This window comes from Oryctolagus cuniculus, chromosome 9 (genome assembly GCF_964237555.1).
Source record: "Oryctolagus cuniculus chromosome 9, mOryCun1.1, whole genome shotgun sequence".
Classification (NCBI taxonomy): Eukaryota; Metazoa; Chordata; class Mammalia; order Lagomorpha; family Leporidae; genus Oryctolagus; species Oryctolagus cuniculus.
Genome location: NC_091440.1, coordinates 17,207,491 through 17,230,517, shown reverse-complemented (window position 1 = coordinate 17,230,517; position 23,027 = coordinate 17,207,491). Strand labels below are relative to the sequence as shown.

The following is a 23,027-nucleotide window of genomic DNA, read 5'->3' as shown; positions in this document are numbered from 1 at the left end:
ACAGGCAAGCACTGCCTGAGCACCTGCTCCCAGCCAGAGGCCGTGCACTGTGAGGACACAGCAGTGCGCAGAGCAGAGCCGACCCCTGCCCCTGCGCAGATCAGAGGACTCCACAGGACCATACATCTTAAAGCCTTGAGATTGAGCCCAAGTCCATGCGTGTTATAACTGAAGACCGGGGGATGGTGAGATCTCTGCTGATGGAGTCCCTGCTGCCCTCACTCCCAGCCTGCACACTCTTCATTCTGCCTCGGCTTCTCTCCCCAAGTCCCCACTGCCTGGCCCCTCCACGTCACAGACCTCCCCACATAAACCCTGCCCTCTCCCTGCAAGAAACCTAACCCCACTGACGAGGCCAGGAAAACAGCAGGGAGCACCCATCCCACATTGCACGTTGCAAAAGTCCTGGAACTGGTTGCCAAGTTCTTGGAGGAACAGACCACCCATTTTACAGCGCTGCGGGGCTGGTACCACTGAGGCTCGCTCAGTAACGGACCCCACAGGTGCCGGTGGCCACCTGGCGCAGACGCAGCAGCTTTCTCCCAGTGCGCTTCCTTAGAATGTAACTTTAGTGGTGTTTCCGGTGGCTATTCAAATCGCACTAGGGTGGGGTGTGCCACACCATGACAGCCAGGAGAAGCTGCCAGGTCAGGCGGAGTGCCTTGCGTGGGTTTCCAGTGATGCACCTTCCTATCCTGGGGGCCATATTGCTTTGTAGCTGGAGATGGCAGGGCTCACATCAGAATCAGGAGACCACGAGAGGGTAGCACAGTACCTACAGCCAGGGCACAGGAAAAGTCTACAGCTTCCACATCTGCACGAAACAGCGTGGAGCTGCAAGGGAGTACTGGTCAACCTCCTGCTGGCTCCCAGCTCCACTTGCACCCTGGCTCTTGCAAACTACACCTCCCAGACTCTCTTGGGCCAACTCAGGTTCAGCCATATGGAGAGCCCAAGCCAAACAGGAGAGGGGGAAGCCAGTTTTCACTAGCATCTCCCGCCTGCTCCAAGCAGCCATTGCTGTCCCAGAACACAGAGGAAAGAGAGCTCCCAGCTAGGGGGGGTTCTGCTCCCAAGGGTGCCTCTGGCAGATACCATATCTAACCCTAGAGGTGGGAGCAGCCTCCAGTCCCTGCCAGTCCCCGGGCAGCTGTGCCCATTATCATGCACTCTTCCCCATCACCTCCATAAAGTCCCTGCACGAAGCTCCCCCTCCCAAGCCATGCATCCTGTTTTCTGGACTAACCCCGACTGAGGCAGAGCTGTGCACAGGGGACCACAGAGTCCGGTGACGAAGGCCCCGCGGTGGTCCACACAGGCAAAGGCCTCCGAGGGTGGGCCCTGTTCCTTCCCTCTTGCCTAAATGTCCCAAGTATACCAAGTGCTGGGAAACCTCGAGAGCTGCCCCTGCTCTCTGAGCTGGCCACAGAGTGAAATCCTGCAGGTGGTGGCCCAGGGTTTGCTCCCAGAGCCTGCTGCCTCCTCCCCACCCCGGGGCCATCATCAGGCCGCACAGAGGTGTGGAACCCCCACCCCACAGCACAAAGCCAAAGCACAGGCTTTCCTCACCTGGAGCGAGATGATCTGAAAACATTAAGGTGCACAAAAGCACACAGGCCACCAAGGCTTCCCGAGCAAGCCACGGTGTGCTGCTGAGTCGCCCGGCTCCACACGGCAGCCCTCATCTGCCCAGTCCTACAGACCCACTGCAGAGGGAAGGAACCCTCAGTGTGTTCTTGAAAGTTCAAGAAGTTAGAGGCTCTCTGCTCCTCCCCATCTGACAGACAGCTGGGTCTTTCTGTGCAGGGCCAGCACATCCCCAGGACACGATGGTGAAGGTCGGAGTCAACAGATTCAGCCGCCTTGGGCACCTGGCGCATCCCTTGGGCATTCCCTTGGTCACTAGGACTGCTTTTAACTCTGGCAAAATAGATCTTCTCACTATCGGCGATCCGTTTGTTCACCTCAACCACATGGTCTGCACAACCAGTGTGATTCCACCGGGCCATTTGCACATCACAGTCAAGGAGAAGAAGGGGAAGCTGGTCATCAATGGGAAAGCCAGCACCAGCTTCCAGGAATGATATCTGGCCAACATCGAGAGGGGTGATGCCGAGGCAGACAAAGCTGTGGAGTCGCCCACTGGTGTCTCCACACCACGGAGAAGGCTGGGGCTCATTTGAAGGGCGGAGCCCAAAGCATGATCGTCTCTGCCCCCTCTGCCGATGTCCCCATGCTTGGGATGGGCGTTGAGAAGTATGACAGCGTCCTCAAGATCATCTGCAGTGCTTAGCCGTTCTGGCCCAGGTCACCCATGACAATTTTGGCATCATGGAGGAACCCACGACCACTGTCCATGCCATCACTGCCACCCACAAGTCCGTGGATAGCCCATCTGGGAAGCTGTGATGTGATGGCTGTGGAGCTGCCCAGAACATCATTCGTACATCTACTGGAGCTGCCAAGGCCATGGGCAAGGTCAACCCTGAGCTGAATGGCCTTCCACATGCCCGCCCACAACCTGTCAGTCACAGACCTGGAGAAAGCTGCTAAGGGTGATGACATCAAGGAGGCGGGGAAGCAGGCATCAGCAGGCCTCCTGGAGCCTCCTGGGCTACGCCGAGGACCAAGTTGTCTCCTGCGACTGTGACAGTGACACCCACTCCTCCATCCTGGATGCCAGGGCTGGCAGTGCCATCAGTGACCACTCTGTGAAGCTCATTTCCTGGTATGACGAGTTTGGCTACAACAACAGGGCAGTGGACCTCATGGCCCCTACGGCCTCCAAGGAGAAAGAGCCTCTGAACCGTGGACCCCAGTGAGAACACCAGAGGGAAAGAGAGGCCCTACGCTGCTGGGGAGCGCCGTCCCCACTCAGCCCCCGACACACTGAGGGTTTCCCCCTCTTCAGTTTTCATCCCAGAACCCCTGGGGAAGGGGAGGGGCTTAGGGAACCCTCACTTGTCATGCTACCATCAATACAGTGTGCAGCACCCCAAAAACAAAACAAAAAGTTAGAGAACAACTGGGCAGACACCTTGGGCTGACTGGAAACTTCCTTACTGCTCACGGCAAACCTTACTCCTGATTTTAAGAATTTTCATAACACAACCTTGGGAAAAGAGCAAGTCACATTTTCTATGATGTATAAAGTCTCAAAATTCTCTGTCCAATCAGTGTCACTCATTGTCATGATCTCGAAATAAAGGGTTCACTGGGGTCAGCAATGTGGCACAGAGGGTAAAGCCACCTCCTGCAACATATGAGTGAGCACTGGTTCGAGTCCTGGCTGCTCCACTTCCAATCCAGCTCCCTGCTAATGCACCTGGGAAAGCAGTGGAAGATGGTCCAAGTACTTGGCCCCTGCCATGCACGTGGGAGACACAGACAGAATTCCTGGCTCCGGGCTTTGACCTGGTTCATAGCCATTGCGGCCAACTGAGGAGAAAACCAGAAGATAGAAGAGCGTTCTCTCTCTCCCTTTCCCCCTGTAACTCTGCCTTTCAAACAAATACAGATAAATCTTTAAACAGAAAAACAAATGAAGGACTCATTACCTTATCCCACGAAGCAGTGAAATCTTGCACATGTACTATTGTTTTGCCATCTGAGGTCAGCTGAGTGCTGCGCTGGGATATTTCATCAAGTAACAGAAAGTCCTATGGAAACAGGGGAAACACATACTGTTTAAACAGCAGAAACAACGAAAGGGTAAACAAAAGAACCACTGTTTCTATGGAATTTGCAATAGAAAACTTTATGCGGCCCACAGATCATTTTAGCAACGGAACCTAACGCGTTTATCAGTTCGTGTCAGAACAAAATAAATATTTAATGACACGAATTACCGTGTACATTATAAAATAATGAACTACAAGGCTGCTATCTTTGCAACTTTCTCAGTAAGTGGACTGGTTCCTTCCTCGAGGGAAAACACTTCAGGGGAGAACCTGGCCTTTCCACTGACTCACTGCTGTGTTACCAACAGCAGACACTGCGGTGGTAGGAAATGATTTGATAAATATTTACCAACGCCTCACCACGCACCAGCACGTGCTACATACAACGAAGGCCATTTCCAGGCCAGAAGGAAGTGAGCTGGGCCAGAAGGGATGGCCAGGCAACACGGCCCCATGGCCCAGCCTGAAGCAATGCCTGTCTGCTCCTCATGCTTTGGCACTGCAAGCCTGTCACTGACTGAAGCCACACTTTACAAACTTGCCATCTCAAACAACGTGTTACGGCGAGTGTTTGGTGCAGTGGTTGAAATGCTCTGGGCACATGCACATCCCATATTGGAGGGCCTCGGTTGGACTCCTGGCTCTGCTCCAGTCCAGCTTTCTGCTAATGCACACTCTAGGAGGCAGCAGGTGGTGGCCAGTACTTGGGTCTTTGCCTCCTACATAGCAGACCTGGATGGAGTTCCAGGGTCCCAGTGCCAGCCTCTGATCCAGCTACAGCTGTTGTGGGTCTTTGGGGAGTGACCCAGAGGACGGGAGCTCTCTGTCTGAATGTGTGTGAATGTGTGTACGTGCGTGTGTCACTTACCTGCTCTCACTGTGGGTGCCCTCTGCCTCACAGCAGGAAAGGCCCCGTGGTCCTTGTGTTGTTTTTCACACTAGTTAGCAGCTATGCAATGCACTTTAATGGAACTTTAAAAAATCAAGTAAATCATTACAAGTCTAACATAATGACGTGTATTCCCTCTTGCTCCTCAAATGCTAGCCATTCATAGTTAGATGAGAAAAAAAACACAGTGGCACAGAAATGAAACCAACAACACAGCTCACTCCACTCCCAAATTTTAGACTAGGGGCAGAAAGTGCTGGCTGTCCGCCAAGTTTGCTGTCAGCCTTCTGTGGTAAGGAAGCATCCTCTTATTTTTTTAATAGAAAGTTTTTATTTAATAAATGTAAAATTTCATAGGTACAACTTTTGGATTATACCAGTTCTTCCCTCCATACCCGCCCTCCCATTTCCTACTCCCTCTTTCATCCCATTCTTCATTAAGATTCATTTTTAATTATCTTTATATACAGAAGATCAACTCTATACTAAGTAAAGATTTCAACAGTTGGCACCCACACAGACATACAAAGTATAACGTACTATTTGAAGACAAGTTTTACTGTTAATTCTCACAGTCCAACTCATTAAGGACAGAGGTCCTACATGGGGAACAAGTACACAGTGACTCCTGTTGTTGATTTAACAATTGACACTCTTATTTATGATGTCAGCAATCACCTGAGGCTCTTGTCATGAGCTGCCAAGGCTATGGAAGTCTTCTGAGTCCACAAACTCTGTCATTATTTAGACAGGGCCATAAGCAAAGTAGAAGTTCTCACCTCCCTTCAGAGAAAGGTACTTCCTTCTTTGATGGTCCCTTCTTTCCACTGGGATCTCATTCACAAGGATCTTTTATGTAGGCCATTTTTTGCTACAGTGTTGGCTTTCCATGCCTGAAATGCTTCCATGGGCTTTTTAGCCAAATCCAAATACCTTAAGGGCTGATTCTAAGGCCAAAGTGCTCTTTATGGTGTTTGTCATTCTAGGAGTCTGCTGTGTGCCCTGCTTCCCATGTTGGATCATTCTCCCCCTTTTAATTCTATCTATTGTAATTAGCAGACACTTGGTCTAATTTATGTGATCCTTTGACACTTATTCCTATCTTTATGATCAGTTATGCACTTAAAATGATCACTTTAACTAGTAAGGTAGCATTGGTACCTGCCAACTTAATGAGATTTGGAGTCCCACGGCAAGTTTAGCTTTACCCTTAGGGGTAATTCGAGGGAACATGTGCCAAACTGCACATCTCCTCCCTCTCTTATTCCCAGTCTTATTTTTAACAGGGATCAATTTTCAATTGGATTTGAATACCTAAGAATAATTCTGCTTTAAGTAAAGAGTTCAACCAATTGTATTAAGTAGAACAAGAAAATAGTACAAAGAATAAAATAGTAAGCTGTTTCTCAATAGTCAGGACAGGGAGGAAGCCTCCACTTTTTAGCAGGTGCACCCTGCTAAAGACCCAGCAAGCTGGAACCACTCTGCCCGGCCTACTGTGCAGCTAGGTGTAACTATGTGACCAGAGGCCAGGCCCAGAAGAGAAGAACACCCAAGAACCTTCCTCTACCCTACTGCCTGGGCCTTAAAAGCTGCCAGCTGGGTCAAGGCCATGCAGAGGGGAGCAGTAAGAAGGAAGAAGCTTGGATCCCTAACACTGCGTACATCCTACAGATGAACCAGTGGATGGAAGACCTCTGTCTTCTCTGCCTCTGCCTCTCTGTAACTCTGCCTTCCAAATAAACAAATAAATCTTAAAAAAAAAAAAAAAATTAATGGCCAGCGTGACACGGGTAAGAGGTGTGGCCCTTAATCCCACTCCACCCTCATGAGTGGAGTTACCACCCTTGTAAAAATCGACAGAGAGAGAGAGCAGCCCTGCTCCCTGCACCACGTGAGGACATGGTGCTGCCTCCAGCTTCAAGCCAGAAAACATGCTTTGCCAGACCCTGAATCCAGTCTTGTACTTCATGGCCTGCAGAACTGTGAGAAGTAAATTTATTTTCTTTATACAATACCCAGTCTGCAGCATTTTCTTACAGAAATAGATAAGACACCCCTGAAAACATACCTCGGAGTCCTAACCCCAGGACCTTGAAACCGACTTTCTTTGGAAATAGGAGTGTGGTGGGCCCCTATTCCATCACATGTGTGGTCCTTACAAAGCAAGAAGAGACAGACTGAGACCAACACAGGCAGCGAGCAGCCGCGTGATGATGGAATCAGACACGGGAGGGACACGGCCGCAAGTCCAGGGACCCCCCAGGGACGCAGCCACCAGCGGCAGCTGGGTGAGGAGAGGCAGGATCCTCCTCCACGCCCTCAGGGGACTGTGGCCCCACTGCCACCTGGATCTCAGACGGCAGCCTCCAGGACTGGGAAGGGAAGTTTTACAGGTGGATGCCACCCAGATCCTGGCACGGTCCCGTCAGCCCAAGCAAACCCACACGATCGTTACAAGGACTAACTGCCTGTGCAAGTGACAGCAACACAGGGGACTCTGGACCCCATCCTAGCAAACGAGAGGCAAGTGATCTCAGCACCCAGACACGTCTGAGAGAAAGAACTTGCGTGAGCCATTGACCGCATCCCTCAGACTCCCAGCTTTCACTCCACAAAGTTCCAAACCCGATTACAACGTCTGACTTCAAAAGAGCCACTGGGAAAAACTGAAAAAGAAAACCTTCTTCCTGTAGGAAAAGGAAAACGGGTTCCTGTGCGTAGCCCAAGAGCCACCCACTCTGCACTGCCTCCCTCACCCAGCAGCCTTCTGAGCACCTGTGTAGGTCAGGTGTTGCTCTCTCCACCTGCACTGGCCCCGGGTCCAGCGAGGAGGCGGTGGACAGACGGACGCCAGTCAGAGGGCTCCCCTGCAGCCTTTGCCGTGGCCTCTGATTCTCTCTCCGTGGCATCTCACAGTCAACCAGGTGCTGAATCTGTCTATTTTGCCACAATTCACTTTTCTCCATTCCTCTCGACAGCTCAATTTCAGAAGCTCCCTGACCACCAATTGTGTGACTTGCTGGTTGTAGGTTTTCACTGCTCTCCCTACACTTCCTGGATTCTACCCCAGCAGTCCCAACCCAAGAACCACTCCTGTAGGATCTTCGGACAACACCACCGCTTCTGTACACCATGATAGCAGTCCTCAGCAGCCCCCCCAGCACCTGCATCCACACACCCCAAGGGGCCTCTGCCTCCATCCCCTGACCATAAATCCCACTCAGGATGCTGGGCCCATCTCCAATGGGAATCCTACTGGGAGCCGGCTTGGAACGGGCCCCAGAGATGAGGTCCCCAGAGCAATGAGCAGGTGCCCCTCACAGCCAGGACACGTGGATCCATGCTGCCCAGGTGCACACACAGACTACGGTTAGTTCAAAGCAGTCCAGCCCCTCCCTATGTCAACAGAGCCTCGCATGGTCCGAGTCTGTACAGCAACAACCAGAAAGTTCTTACACATCATAAATCTTGTCTAGAGGAATAAAATTCAGATTTTAGCTTAAGCCAAGTACCAGGTCAGAAAATTCAACCTTCAGTGCATGCCTCTTGCAAGAGCTTTGCTTTTTTTGCCTTTTTTTTTTTCTCCTATTTCAAGGCAGGAAATGTGTAGGCACAAGGTGAGGAAGTGAATCTGCCAAGCACTTGTCCACAAACGGCAGGTCTGGGGGAGCAAGAAGTTACCACCTTGCAGCAATTAAAGGAGACTCCATTCGACACAAGAACAGCTTGTGAAGGTGCCAGAAGTGCTGGCTGGATTTTTCTCTAATACTCAAGGCGCGTGAAAAAAAAGCTGAGTTTAAATCGCCACTACAGCAATGAACAGGTCACGGGGAAGCATCAGATGTCAGAACTGGAGCCAAGAAGTCTGACTTCCGAGGTACAGCCTAGGCCTAAGCAGTTCCACGACCAGGGTAGGCGCCACACACGACGTTCGGCATGGATGCTGGTCAAGACAGGATCCTTGATGATCCGATGGGGCTTGCTCTCTGCCAAGACCGTTGGCTGCTTCCTTACTAAGAGAAAAACCAAGGGAACTTCTTGGGCCTTTGACTTCATAGTGGGTCCTCCGTCTTCTGGGCAAGGAAAAAGGCAGGTGGCACACTACAAGGCTCACGCAGAGGTCCACTCCCTGGGTAGGGACCTCACCCCGCAGCATCTCAAGGGTGGAAGTGTGAGCCTGGCTTCTTCCCAGGGCTCCCCGAGCTGACTGCACTGGACATCACCCAAGACACCCCAGGCCCCGAGTGCCAGCCACAACGCAGTGTCCTGTGCACACGGCTCCCTAAAGGCGGGGTGCCCGCCAGGCTCCGAGCCTCGCTATGCCACAACTCGCGACTTCCGGCCTCCACGCCAGCACTCTTGCTTCCCCTCCTGCTGCCATTCCCACCTCTGACTGCTCGTGAACACACCTGAGAAGCAGAGACAGTGCACACTGGATCAATTCACCCCATCTGCTGCCCACTCACCTGTTGGAGAAGGCCTTGGAGAGAAGAAGACTGAAGCAGGAGGGTTGGGGGAAGGAGGAAGAGGAGGGTGTAGGAGAAAGGTGAAGGAAGAGGAGGAGGAAGAGGAGGAGGAAGAGGAGGAATTTTGCCATAAGACAGCCCTGGAACTGGAGCTGCAATGTCAGCTCTTCCCTGGGCTCCAGCCTGGGGCCTGCCTGCAAATTCAGACTCATCACCTCCACAACCACACGAGCCAATTCCTTAAAGTCACTCAGTACCTCTGTACGTGTACACACACACACACACTCCTTCTGATTGTTTCTTGGGAGAACCCTAATACAAAGGCTTTCTTAATACATGGGGCATGGGGCCGGCACCGTGGCTCACTTGGTTAATCCTCCACCTGTGGCGCCAGCATTCCATATGGGTGCCGGGTTCTAGTCCCAGTTGTTCCTCTTCCGGTCCAGCTCTCTGCTGTGGCCCGGGAGGGCAGTGGAGGATGGCCCAAGTGCTTGGGCCCTGCACCCGCATGGGAGACCAGGAAGAAGCGCCTGGCTCCTGGCTTCGGATTGGCACAGCACCAGCCATAGCGGCGATTTGGGGAGTGAAGCAATGGAAGGAAGACCTTTCTCTGTCTCTCTCTCACTGTGTATAACTCTACCTGCCCCTCCCTCTCCCCAAAAAAAGTGCATGGGGCAGGAGGGCCTCTGGCACAGCAGTTAAGTCGGTACGTGGAACACTCAGATCCCATATCAGAGTCCTGGGCTCAGTCCCTGTTCTTCCTGCTCATGTGCACCCTGGGAGGTACAGATGGCAGCTCAAGACATTGGGTCTTTGCACTCCCATGGGAAACCTGACTGAGTTCCAGGCTCCTGGCTTTGGCCTGGCCCAGCCTCAGTGGCTGCAGGCATTTGGAATAAACCTGCACATGAAGATCTCTGTCTGTCTCTCTCTCTCTGTCTCTCTCTCTCCTCCCTTCAAATAAACAAACGGGCAACATGTGAAATGATCTCTGCACCACCCAGTGCAATCCTCCTTTTTACAGATAAGAAAACTGAGCCCAGAGAGGCGGTGAGGGCCCTGGGTCTGTGTCCCCACCACGGGGGCTGCTCTTCTCCATGTGTTCTAGGGGAAATCCTGCAGGCCACATGCTCTGCATTTCGGTTCCAGTGTGCCACAGCACCCTACAGGGCTCCCACATGGAAAGCCCAAGTCAGTGTTTCACCAGCTGAGAGAACCTGGAGCTGCTCCTCCATCCCCACCCCCCATCCTCAGTCTCCTTAGCTGTAAAACAGGGAAGGTAGGGTAGTTGTAAGAGCAAGGGGTGAACACTCAGAAATCACCTGCCCACCAGCCATGCAGCGAGCACTCACTATTTCCTGTTCACACCAAGCCCTGTGGTTTTGATCTTTTATCTCGTAAATGGCCATGTGACACACGAATTTTATTAGCCATTTAGGCTGCTTCCAATTATCTACACGGCCCAATGAGAGAGAGCCCAGCTATCTTCACAGCTGGGAGCCAGGCAAGCAAGTCATTGCCAATGCCAGGCCGGGCCAGGCACAGCCCTAATCGTTAAGACAGCTGGGCTGGAGACACACAGAGTAGGAAGAGAAAGGCCCATCCGTCCCCACTCTAGACAAGGCCTTGCTCCCCTCCCGTGGGTCAGCCAAGATTCTCCAAAACGCAGTGTTCCAGGAATGCCCAACTCAAATCTGCTCCTCCACTTGGCATTTCTCTGGCTTCTGGTACAGGCTGGGCCACCCTGGGTCCCTGCCTACTCCTGGGACTGTGGCTTCCATCAGCCCAGTACTGAGTGCCCACTGCATGTCCAGAGAGGCTGGGCTAGGTGGCACCTGCCTGTGCAGCAGAATAAAAGCACAGCAAAGGCCATGGGAGAGGAGCAGAGCGCTCAGCAGGGTGTGCTTAAACCCGGGACAGAAGAGAAGGCACCTGGCAGGGCCAAAGGTAGGAGCCAAAGACCCCGGATTGGGGTGCATGTGGGGTACAGCAAAACCTAGAGTGTTAAAATTTGAGTTTGCAGGAAAAAAGGAACCTATGGAGGTTTGGGGAATCAGATTAGATGATGACAACAATTATTCCACATGTTAGAAGGTACTAAGAAGGCAACGTAGGTTAGGAAACCAGGGCTCAGGGCAGAGTCCTCACTCGATCTTGTACAAGCTATGTGACAAGGGACACTATTTAACCTATTAAGGGAACCTGCAGAGGGGACATTAGTGCACCAGTAAGCCTTAGATTATCATCAGAATGAAACAACAACAAAAGTAAAGGTTTGCAAGGACCCCTGACCCCAGTACAAGGGTACTTCCAAAAACTCAAGGAAAATAGAATTAAAAGATAAGATTACTTCAGTACCAAAAAAAGGATCTGCAATCAGTGAATATGGGATGTTCAAAAAGTTCATGGAAATGCATGTTATGAATAAAATTATGCCTGGATATCAAACATTTTCTGCACCGAAGTAAATTTTTAATTCTGTGTTCTGTGAACTTTGTGAGGTTTGTGCACTGATGAGCACACACACACATGGACACGCACGCACACACACACACACACACCAGCAATGAAAGTGAGCAGCATAATAGTGACAACAGTAGTAACAGAATTACAACAGCACAACACACAGCAAGCCACCCTCTAGGAGAGGCACAGTGTGCATTTAAAATGACACTATCGTCAAAATATTTTCCTCAATGTTTTCTTTAAAAAAAAAAAAAAAGCTATTCCAATGCATGGACCACGCCTTAACCATGCTGGGTTAAGCCACGGTCACAAAAAATAACTTCAGGGGCTGGCACTGTGGTGTAACAGGTTAAAGAATGGTGCCTAACCTATACGGGCACCAGCTTGAGTCCTGGCTGCACGACTTCCTGTGGGGAGCAACTCGGACTAGACTGAGTTACTGGAATTAAGACTTATTCTATGCATCTGCTCTCCCACAATATGGCGCTGGGAGAGAAGAAAACAGCTTCTACACAGCTGCCTCCAGTTCAGCCAATAAACTGTAGGACTTGCTCCTGATTGGAGGAGAGCAGCGTACTCGGCGTGTGGGCAGCAGAGTTGGGATTGGCAGAGGAGGACTATAAAGGAGGAGAGAGACGGCATGCACCAGGAACATCTAAGGGGAACATCTAAGGGGAACATCTGAAGGAACACCTGTGCAGCCCCCGAGAGAGCCGGCCGGCGGTGTGCTGCTCCCCTGCGGAAGTGGGGAATGTGGCCAGGGGGAACCGCCCTTCCACGGAGGTGGAGGGACAGTAGCCAACCCGGGAAGAACCAGCAGCAAACCCAGGGAGGGCCGAGCAGACAAAAGAACAGCGCAGGGTCCTGTGTCGTTCCTCCACGAAGAGGGGGAGCGACAACTTCCGATCCAGCTCCTAGGCTAATGTGCCTAGGACAGTGGCTGAAGATGGCTCAAGTGCTTGGGTCCCTGAACCTTCATGGTAGACACAGAAGAAGCTCCTGGTTCCTGGCTTCAGCCTGGCCAACCCCAGCCTTTGTGACCATTTGGGGAGTGAACCAGTGAATAGAAGATCTCTCTATCTGTCTTTCCTTTTCTCTCTCTCTCTATGTGACTCTGCCTTTCAAATAAATAAATAAACCTTGAAAGAAAGAAAAGAAATAATACTCCAGGGCACCAGAACTGACCCTATGTGACTCATCAGTTTCATGCATACTATTTTTTTTATGACCTTGTGTTAAAAACTGATCTTTGTTTATGATGGGGCACTGTGTTCACAGGAGATCTTTGCTGGGCTTGGATCATGGCTGAGCAAAAACAAGTAGATCTGTTTAAAGCTCAGACAAGCAAGGCCCTCGCAAGGAACCGATTCATTCTCACTTTAGACCCATTCAGCAGTACCAATACGTGAGCACCTATTATGAGCCAGGCCCTTTATCTTAGTTATGTAAGTTATTTGCCCCTAGCAATTTAGGGACAGCTGCTTAGCAAAAGTGAAAAGGCTTGTAAAATACTGGTTCAACCACAGTAAGAGAAAGGAAAAAAGAGAACAGGAAAGAACAGGCAGGGATCCAAAGGCATAGCCAGAAATCAACAGGTAAAGCAACTGTGGAGGAAAGACCCGATTTTAAAACGTTTAATTAATTTTCAGGCAGAGAGAGAGAAAGACACATCTTTCATTGACTGGAGCACTCCCCAAATGCCTGTAACACTCAGGGTTGAGCCAGGCTGGAGCCAGGAGCTCAGAACTCTGTTTTGGTCTCCCATCTTGGTCTGCCCAAGCACCTGAGCCATCTGTCACCTGCTGCCGCCCAAAGAGCACTAAAAGGAAGCCAGACCGGAAGTACCTGGGACTTGGAAGGGCACTGATATGGGATGTAGGCATCCTAAGTGGTGGTTCAACCGGCTGCACCACAATGCCAGCACCAAGCACCTGCTTTTCAACAAGGGTCATTAGGTGAGGTTCAGGCCACTCTGCCTCCCCAAGCAGCAGGGCTATTTGGCAAGCTCTTCTCTTCCCAGTACAAAGAGGGACCCACTCCTCCTACCTACTCATTGGAGCTGGCACAGGAGACGGAATCTGTTTGCTTCCCTGTTCCTAGCATTTCATCACACCCCCATTATCACTGACACAGACAACCCCCCGGTCACCGTCACATTGCTGTCCACATGTGATCACAGTGTGTGCTGTTTCCTGCCCACCCTCCCTATGAGAAGTAGGGAAGTCATTCCTACGTCTGGAATAACTGCATGCTTTGGGGCTGATAGAGTTCAGCTCCCCTTAACTGGGACCCAAGAACCCAAAGCAATAGGAATAAGGAGCCACCCACACCCTTCACCATCATTCTCTACCAAACCTTGATTCTCCGGATGCTGACAATCGACTCTGACACTCTCTCGATCGCTGCCGGGAAGAAGAGGGTGACGGTCAGCCGCACGGCGCCGTACAGCGTCACGGCCACAAACACACGGCTGGCTGTGATGACGTTGCCCAGGAGCACATAGACTGTGAAGGTCACGAACACGATGATTTTGCTTGCAACGAAAAATGAGGCCAAATTCATCCCTCTGAGGTAGGAACTGCTCAGGATCTTGGAAATTTCCTTCCTGCAACGGACAACGGACAGGAGCTTTGCAGGAAATGTCCACGTCAAGCTCACGACCCCAAGCGCCTTTTGCATGTGGCTCTGTTCTAGGGTGGGGGCCACAGATTAAGACAAACTGCTTCTCACACGGTGAAAAATTCAGTGCTTATCCAATATTTTTATGCGCAGTGGTTGAAATGTGCAATGCCATGGGATTACATTTTGAGTCTATCAGACTGGGCTTGAACAAGCGTTCGAATGACTCACTCAACAAGCATTTGTAAACTTAAGCCTTGTGCCAAGTGCCTCTGTGGTGCCAGAAAGATGAGGGAGACACAGCCTGTCCCCTCCAGGTGCTTCGTGAACTCATGAGAGGAGAGAAAAGCAACCTGAGAATCGTGAGACCCCCAAGACCCTAGACAGAAGGTGCAGCAAGCATGGCGCCTTTGGGAGCAGGCAAAGGCAGTGGGTAACTCCACGTGGTGCAGAGGGCCACGTGCTTGGCAGAGCCAGAGAAGAATGAAGGCAACAGGGTTCCCAAACATAGGGAGGGGCCTGTAAAGGTGCAAAGATGAGGGTGCCAGGTATCATGTGTTGAGGTGTGAAAGGTAATCAAATATTTCAATCAAAAGACAAAAAAATTTTTCCAAAGATAGGGAATAACAAAGAGGAATACTGATTCCATGGCTGTTTGGCTCAATACAGGCTCACCCCATCTCTGTAATCTCCCCATCAACATCAATTACAGCTTCATTTCAAAGGTCATACCCTCAGTATTAACAGAACCACTGCTTATTCAGAAACACTTGGAATTTCATTTTCACTATTAGTCAGATTCACGTACATTTTTTGCCTTAAGAAAAGGGAAGCGCAGGGGCCAGCGCTATAGCGCAGTGGGTTAATGCCCTGGCCTGAAGCGCAGGCATCCCATATGGGCACCAGTTCTAGACCTGGCTGCTCCTCTTCTGATCCAGCTCTCTGCTATGGTCTGGGAAAGCAGTAGAAGATGGCCAAGGTCCTTGGGCCCCTGCATCCACATGGGGAACCTGGAAGAAGCTCCTGGCTCCTGGCCTGGGATTGGCATAGCTCTGGTCATTGTGTCCAATTGGGGAATGAACCACTGGATGGAAGACCTGCCTGTCTCTCTCTCTCTCTCTCTGCCTCTCCTCTCTGTGTAACTCTCACTTTCAAATAAATAAATAAATCTTTAAAAAGGAGAGGAGAGGAGAGGAGAGGGGAGGGGAGGGGAGGGGAGGGGAGGGGAGGGGAGGGGAGGGGAGGGGAGGGGAGAGGAGAGGAGAGGAGAGGAGAGGAGAGGAGAGGAGAGGAGAGGAGAGGAGAGGAGAGGAGAGGAGAGGAGAGGAGAGGAAAACGAAAAGGGAAGCCCAGGTTAAAATGGTGTCCTAGGCCATTCTACTAAACCTACTGCCACATGCAGGAGGTGGGCATGCACAGCGTTCAAGTTCACCCCCATGTGAAATCATAGCGAGATTTCTCAAACCAATTCAGGACCAAATGGTAAGAGGCACAGCGCACAAACACCGCCCGCTCAGCACAGACCTACCTTCTCAGACTGGCGATGAGCTCCGCAAACGACTTCTCCCAGGCATACATTTTTATTATCCTTATGCCAGTTATAACCTCATTCATGGTCCTGATCCTGGCGTCAGTGAACGCTGCCGTTTTACTCCTAAGGGGGACAGGTGGGAGAGGTGAGCCACCGGATCACAGCCCTGCTCTCCAGCAGGCAGGCAGGGCCCACGATCCAGGGACTCCCTGCAGCTCCTCGGCTCTGACAACACAGGCAGGCCTTCCTCAAAACACAAACTGAAAAGGCCGCAATTAGGAAGTCAACACTTTAGCCCACCTCAATACATAGGTGGAGGATTTGCAGTATCTGCGGAGGAAGACACGACAATGAATCAGGTACAATCTCTCCCCTAAGGAACTCATAGGCGGGAGGGGAGGGCAGCAAAGTGAGAGGACCCAATAACAGCAATGCAGGTGGAGGGAGGGAAATAAAATAGGAACGAAATATTGCAGAGCAGAAAAGAGAGGGCTGTTAATTCCATGGAAACAGTGCAAAGCAGGCTTCACAGTACCAGGAATATTTGAACAGAGGCTGCGAGGATAAGGAACATTTCTCCTGATGGCAAAGAGGGAAAACCCTGGAGGCACCAAAGAAGGAACCCATGGGCATTAAACAGCACAGCACGGCCTTGACCTGATGCAGGTTAAGCCATGACTTGCAATGTCAGCATCCTATATAAATGCCAGTTCAAGTCCTGGCTACTCCACTTCCAAAGTAGCTCCCACTAATGCACCTGCGAAGCAGCAGATGGTGGCTCAAGTATTTGGGTTCCTGCCACCCCTGCGGGGAGACCCTGCTGCAGTTCCTGGCTCCTGTCTTCAGCCGGGTCCAGCCCTGGCTATTGTATGCATTTGAGGAGTGAACCAGTAGATGAAAGATCTCTCTCCTTATCTCTCCCTCTTTGTCTCTGCCTTTCAAATAAAGTTTTCAAAAGATATTTCAATTTATTATTATGTAATATATCCTTAAATAACTTCCACATATGTAGATTCAGCTTAAAGATACTCCATATTGGGGCTGCAGTGCCTGCAAAGCTGGCTTCAGGAGCCAGTGCATCCTTTCACCTTTCAAGATTAGCCTTAGGCTTACGGCTGGAGCCCCCAATGGATAAGCCTGAAGAGCCTGCGACATATGCAAAGAAGAGATCATCAAAGGCATTTGTTTCTGAGGACAAGCACTGGGCTACACCAAGCCACACAGGGTGCATTTTTCCAACCAGATCTCTTACCGCAGTGACGAGAACAGCTTCCCGATGCAGCTTTGCAGAGGCAGGAGGATAAGCAGCACTGCCATCCCAGCAAGACAGGAGACGCCTATCTCCATCCAGAGCAGGGCAGTCACTGCCACGGCCTGCAGTGGTCCTGCCCATAAAAAGTGCAGAAAGATTGTCACCTTCAAAGGAAAAGACAAAGCGTTCTTAGGCCTAGAGAGCAACAAACCCCGTGAGGTCGCGCTACACAAACAGCCTGCTCTTGGAAGAACAGACAAGAATCTAAACTGAAAGGATCGCAATGGCTGTTCAACCTGCTGGGGCAGGAATCCAAGAATCCTGCACAGCTGAAGCCACCCAGGGGCCACAAAGGGCCGTGCTGAAAGGAAGGTGTGCGTATGCCCGTCTCACAGTTGAGATGAGGGCGCCCCAGAGCGCTCTCTGCCACACAGCTCAGTCCCCAGCAAAGCCTGGACTATGGTACCGGGTACGGGAGCTACTCCAGACTGGCTTCCAGTTTCTTCAGGGCAGAAATCAAGTCTTACTCCTCCCTGATTCTGCGTAAGGGAAGAGGGACCCTGTTCGATGAGTGGATATTTGACAACAGAAGTGGTCCTGGAACAATGCAGATGTGACCAGCAGCTAGAAGCCCTGGATTACAATACTTCCAGAAGCTCAGTGCAAAAGATGGGTGTGGTGGGATAGTGGAGGAAGGGTTATTTTTGTGCGGGAACCCCATCTGGCATTACTTATCAAAGGGTTCCTATGACCAGGCACTGTTCTGGGAACAGGGAAAGAAGTTATCTCTGCCCACAGGAGTTCAGCCTGTACAGCGGAGAAGGAACAGCTCAGTTGCAATCCCACAGCCGCAGACTACGAGCTAACAAAGGGGAGCCAAGGAGGACGGTTGGATGCATCTAACCAGGGTGAGCCTGAACACCACCCTCGGCCTGTGATTGCTGAGGCGTGTTGTAGACAACATCAGAAAAACAAAACTCAAGGGGCTGGTGCTGTGGTGTGGTGCGTAAAGCCACTGCCTGTGACCCAGCATCCCATACGAATGCTGATTCAAGGCCCAGCTGCTCCACTTCAATCTGGATCCCTGCTAATGTGCCTGGGAAAGCAGTAGGAGATGGCCCAAATGCTCGGGTGCCTGTACCCGCAAGGGAGACCCAGAAGAAGCTCTTGGCTCCTGGCTTTGGATCAGCGCAGCTCTGGCCGTTGCAGCCAATTGAACCAGCGATATGGAAGTAATGCGGAGTGAACCAGCAGATGGAAGATCGATCTCTCTCTCTCTCTCTCTCTCTCTCTCTGACTCTCCTTCTATCTCTGTGTAAATCTGACTTTCATATAAACCTTTAAAAAAAAAAAACAAAAAAACCAACTTTGTCTCCTTTGTCTTAAGTCCTCAACAGAATCTGGGCCAAATCAAAACCAGCACCTGCTGTTCCAAGAGGTTGAAGAAGGACACGCAGCTCACCTGGTCAAACTTGTTCACATCGTTGGACAACAGATTGACTATCTGGCCTGTGGTCGTTTTCCCCATAGCCATGTTACTAAGACGAAGCGCCTGAAATAAAAGAGGAAAACAGAGTTACACTTAAAATACAACAAATCTAGGGGTCAGCACTGTGGCCCAGTGGGTTAACGCCCTGGCCTGAGCGCCAGCATCCCATATGGGCGCCAGCTTGAGACCTGGCTGCTCCATTTCCTGTCCAGCTCTCTACTATGGCCTGGGAAAGCAGTAGAAGATGGCCCAAGTCCTTAGGCCCCTGTACCCACATGGGAGACCCGGAAGAAGCTCCTGGCTCCTGGCTTCGATTGCCACAGCTCCAGCTGTTGTGGCCATCTGGGGAGTGAACCATCGGATGGAAGACCTCTCTCTCTGCCTCTGCCTCTCCTCTCTCTGTGTAACTCTGACTTTCAAATAAATAAATAAAATCTTTAAAAAAATACAACAGGCCGGCACTGCGGCTCACTAGGCTAATCCTCCGCCTTGCAGCGCCGGCACACCGGGTTCCAATCCCGGTCGGGGCACTGGATTCTGTCCTGGTTGCGGCTCTTCCAGGCCAGCTCTCTGCTGTGGTCAGGGAGTGCAGTGGAGGATGGCCCAAGTACTTGGGCCCTGCACCCCATGGGAGACCAGGATAAGCACCTGGCTCCTGCCTTTGGATCAGCACAGTGCGCCAGCCGTGGCGGCCATTGGAGGGTGAACCAATGGCAAAAGGAAGACCTTTCTCTCTGTCTCTCTCTCACACTGTCCACTCTGCCTGTCAAAAAAAAAAAAGAAAAAAAAAAAGAAAAAAAAAATTAAAAAAATACAACAAATCTGGGCACATTTTCAGGGGCTCTTGTGTGAAGTCCAGGATGACCCACAACAGCAGCTCCAAGAACCAAACACAGCCCACAAGGACAGCAAAGGAAGGAAAAGAAACAGAGAGGGAAAAAAACCCACCTCATTTTTATAATCCACTTTATTTTTTATTTATTTGAACTACCATCCAAGAGAGAAAGAGAGAGTTCCATCCAGTGATTCAAAGCCTTGCATCAGCCAGGGCTGATCCAAAGCAAAGCCAGGAGCCAGGAACTCATCTGGGTCTCCCATAGGAGCATCAGGGACCCGAGCCCCTGAGCCGTCACTGGCTGCCTCCCATGTTGTACATTAGCAGGAAACTGGAACAGAAGAAGAGCAGCTGGCATTGACCCTCTGCACCCCCTGTGGAATGCAGGTGTCTTAACAGGTAAGCCAATCATTTTAAAAACCACACTTTTTAATGAAGGTGGACAAGCCCAAAACACAGGGGACACGAGTTTATATTTAAGAGTCAACCAAAGTAATGTTAAGCCGATTTAGAGAACAATGGAAGGGTTGCCAAAGGAAAAATACTAGGGTCTTGAGTTATAAACCTGGAAGCCATCGTTAATTCTCCATACGATGTTATCTAAACATTCGGGGTCTGAATTTCCTCATTCTGTGAATGGATATGAGTGAAATGACAAGTAGTTACTGAGTAGCTGCTACTGGAGGATTTCAGGCATCTCGGGAAAGACTGTGACTGATGATCCTATTTCCCTGTCTTGAGAGGAACACAAGCACTTGTAATTCAAGTGTGAATGGGAGAGCAGCTCACAGATCAAGGGAGGTTTCCACTGAGGGACAGTGCTGGTGGGAGAGGTCTCGGATGATGAAGAGCAACTATATGGAGAAAAGAGAAAGATGCCGAGTGCACACAGAGGTGTAGAGAAGGGGTCATGTGCAGGCGGCCGCGTCAGGAATGGCCCAAGGGGACGGCGATGTGGGCAGCTGCTTTCTGCAATGTCGGCATCCCATGTGGGCACCAGTTCAAGTCCCAGCTGCTCCACTTCCGATCCAGTTCGCTGTTAATGTACCTGGGAAAGCAGTGGAAGATGGCCCAAGTGCTTGGGCCCCCTGCACACACATAGGAGATCTGGAGGAAGCTCCTGACTCCTGACTTCAGACAGGCCCATCTCCAGCTTGCATTAACTTGCTCACTCTCTCTCTCTGTAACTAAATTTCAAATAAATAAATAAATCTAAAAAAAAAAAAAAAAAAAAAGGCAGCCAGACTGGTTGAGGGTGGCCAAGAAAGCAGCCAGAGTCTGAAAGTCAGCAAGGAACAGGGAAGCCTTTCAGTGTTAGGAAAATTCAGCTGTAGATGTGCCAGGCCAGCAGATTCCTGGAACAGGGAGAATCAGGGGCCGCCCTGGGAATAGTCCAGGCGAGAGGTAACAAGATCATCCAGCAGGGATGGATGAATTGAAAGTAAGAGCAGATGGAGGGGGAAGCACAAGTAAAAATGCTATGCAAATGGGAGTGAGTCAATCAGAAAATGGGGAAAAAAAAAAAAGCAGGGGCAGGGGCAAGGGTGGGGGACACGCACCTATAGGAAAGGCCCAGAGCTTGCTGTGCCTTAACCACTAAAAGCTCTCTGCAGATATTTTAGAGTCCAGTTTTGCATACATGTTAACACCACATGCAAAAAGTACAGAGTATACTTTCAGGGACAGAATACCTGCTACGAACTTGTAAGAATTACAATAAGACCAAATGGCACAACAAATGCTGACTCTAAACTGTTAGTAGCCAGCGCTGTGGCATCATGGGTAAAGCATGCAGCACCAGCATCCCATATGGGCACCAGTTTGAGTACCAGCTGCTTCCCTTCCAATTCAGCTTCCTGCCAATGAGCCTGGGAAGGCAGTGGAAGAGGGTCCAAGTGTTTGGGCCCCTATACCCACATGGAAGACAGAGGAAGCTCCTGGCTCCTGGCTTAGGCTTGGTCCAGCTCTGGTCACTGCAGCCATTACAGGAATGAACCAGCAGATGGAAGATCGATCTCTCTTTCTCTCTGTCTCTCTCTTTTTTCTCTGTAACTCTGCCTTTCAAATAAATAAATCTCTTTAAAAAAAAAAAAAAAAAAACCTCAGGACAAACCGCATCCAAGGTGAGCTATCACTCAGACTCTGACTGCTGCTGACCAATGAGGATAAAAGGGCAAGATGACAAAGATGACCATCTGTGCAAAAGACAAAACTCCTCTGGGTGCACCCCAGGGCTACTGTATTCAGGCAAGGCTGCACAAGCGTAGGCACGGACTCTCGAGGTCAGACACTCAGATTACCAAAGACAGTAACAAGTCTGTGGACCACACAGAAACTGAGGATTTGCTGTAAGAAAAATCTGTTCTCCTGCAGACAAAAGAAACAAGAGTGAAGGCCATGAATATTATTTATGAGGAAGAAACACACGGCTGACAAGCAAACTGCCCAGCTTCTAGCCATGAGACAGTGGTTGGTCCTGGACTTGTCTTCCATCGTAAAATATAAAATTGGGTCAAACGTATGAAGCAGCTGCTCTCGGGCCCTCACCTACAGGTAGACTGTGAGAACTGAGAGCCAGGAAATACAGGAAGTGGCCAGTGACTGGCCTGGCTCACAGTCTGGGGGTACTGTTTTTGCCTAAGTAGAACAGCAGTTTCACGGAGATGGCTGCTCCAAGTACAGCAGTGTCTTAAATCAGCGACACGGCAGTGGGCATTCTCCAAAAGTTTTAGTGGGGATTTGCCAAAATTACTTTGCCATTGGTTCCACCGTCCTTGGGCAGGCCAGGACTCCATGAGGTCTATAAGACCGGCATCCATGGGGTTCAGTGCCGAAGGGAGAGTCCGGAGGTCATGAGGTGTTAGGAGACACGGACATTCTGCCTAACCCCAGGAAGAAGCCGTCCACAAGGCCCTCAGACCACACTGGGAAGGTGTGTGTTAGTAACAATGATCCTGCTCTACAGCAAGAGCCATGCACCTGGCCCAAGCTCAATATGAAAATACCAGCTGTACAATGGGTTGACTGAATCCATTCTGGACAAATCGTGGTGACCAGTAAATCAATCAAATGTTGAATGTCATGAGTGATACATGGAAGGATACATGAGTGATAATAGGAAGTGTAGGCTAATAGGTACTGAGTTTTATACTTAGCACACTGGTCCTATCAGAATTGGACATATATGTTTATCTATCAATTTGAGGATGAGTATTTCCGTTTTAAATTTGGTCCAAGTGGGAGAAAAAACTCAACACAAATCAATCCTAACATGATGACATGGATTTTGGAATTATAGAGAAGAATTGTAAAACCACTATTATAAATATGTTTGAAGAGTTAAAAGAAAATACAGTTATAACAAGCCAGTAGTTAGGTAATTTCAGAAGGGAGATGGACACTAGCGAAAAGAAAAATTGAAATTCTAGAACTGAAAAGTACAATATCTGAAATGAAAAATTTTCTAGTTAGCATTAATGGCAGATAATTTCCTCTGATCTCTTTCCAAAGTCACTGAACACTTCTTTTGTAGTTTCCAATCTGAAAAACTAGCAGGGAAGGACACAGACACACACACACACACACACACACACGTGACAAAAAATAACAAAAGCCTGCAGGTTCTATGGTAAAGTGAAGAAGAGAAGAAGAAAGAAAAGTATTTGCAGAAATACTGGCTGGAACTTCCCCCAATTTTGGCAGAAGGTATTCCTTTGTATGCCTCAGAATCTCAGTGAACGCCACGAAGGATAAAAACAAAGACCTCTGCTGAAGCACTTCATAGTCAGATTTCTGAA

The 23,027-nt window shown here is 50.2% G+C and overlaps 1 protein-coding gene and 1 pseudogene across 2 annotated transcripts in view; one reads left to right on the top strand and one right to left on the bottom strand.

Annotated features, from left to right (window-relative positions):
• ABCC4 (ATP binding cassette subfamily C member 4 (PEL blood group)) overlaps positions 1-23,027 on the bottom strand; it is a 267,134-nt gene that overhangs the window by 168,589 nt on the left and 75,518 nt on the right. For both annotated transcript variants that reach the window (XM_002713003.5, XM_051850536.2), the window contains 5 exons: positions 18,369-18,458; positions 16,907-17,070; positions 15,652-15,777; positions 13,860-14,109; positions 3,558-3,659 (listed from right to left, as the gene is read on the bottom strand). In XM_002713003.5, the coding sequence (XP_002713049.1) occupies positions 3,558-3,659; positions 13,860-14,109; positions 15,652-15,777; positions 16,907-17,070; positions 18,369-18,458 (732 nt within the window). The remainder of the gene's footprint in view (positions 1-3,557; positions 3,660-13,859; positions 14,110-15,651; positions 15,778-16,906; positions 17,071-18,368; positions 18,459-23,027) is intronic.
• On the top strand, positions 1,830-2,822 carry LOC103349119 (glyceraldehyde-3-phosphate dehydrogenase pseudogene; annotated as a pseudogene).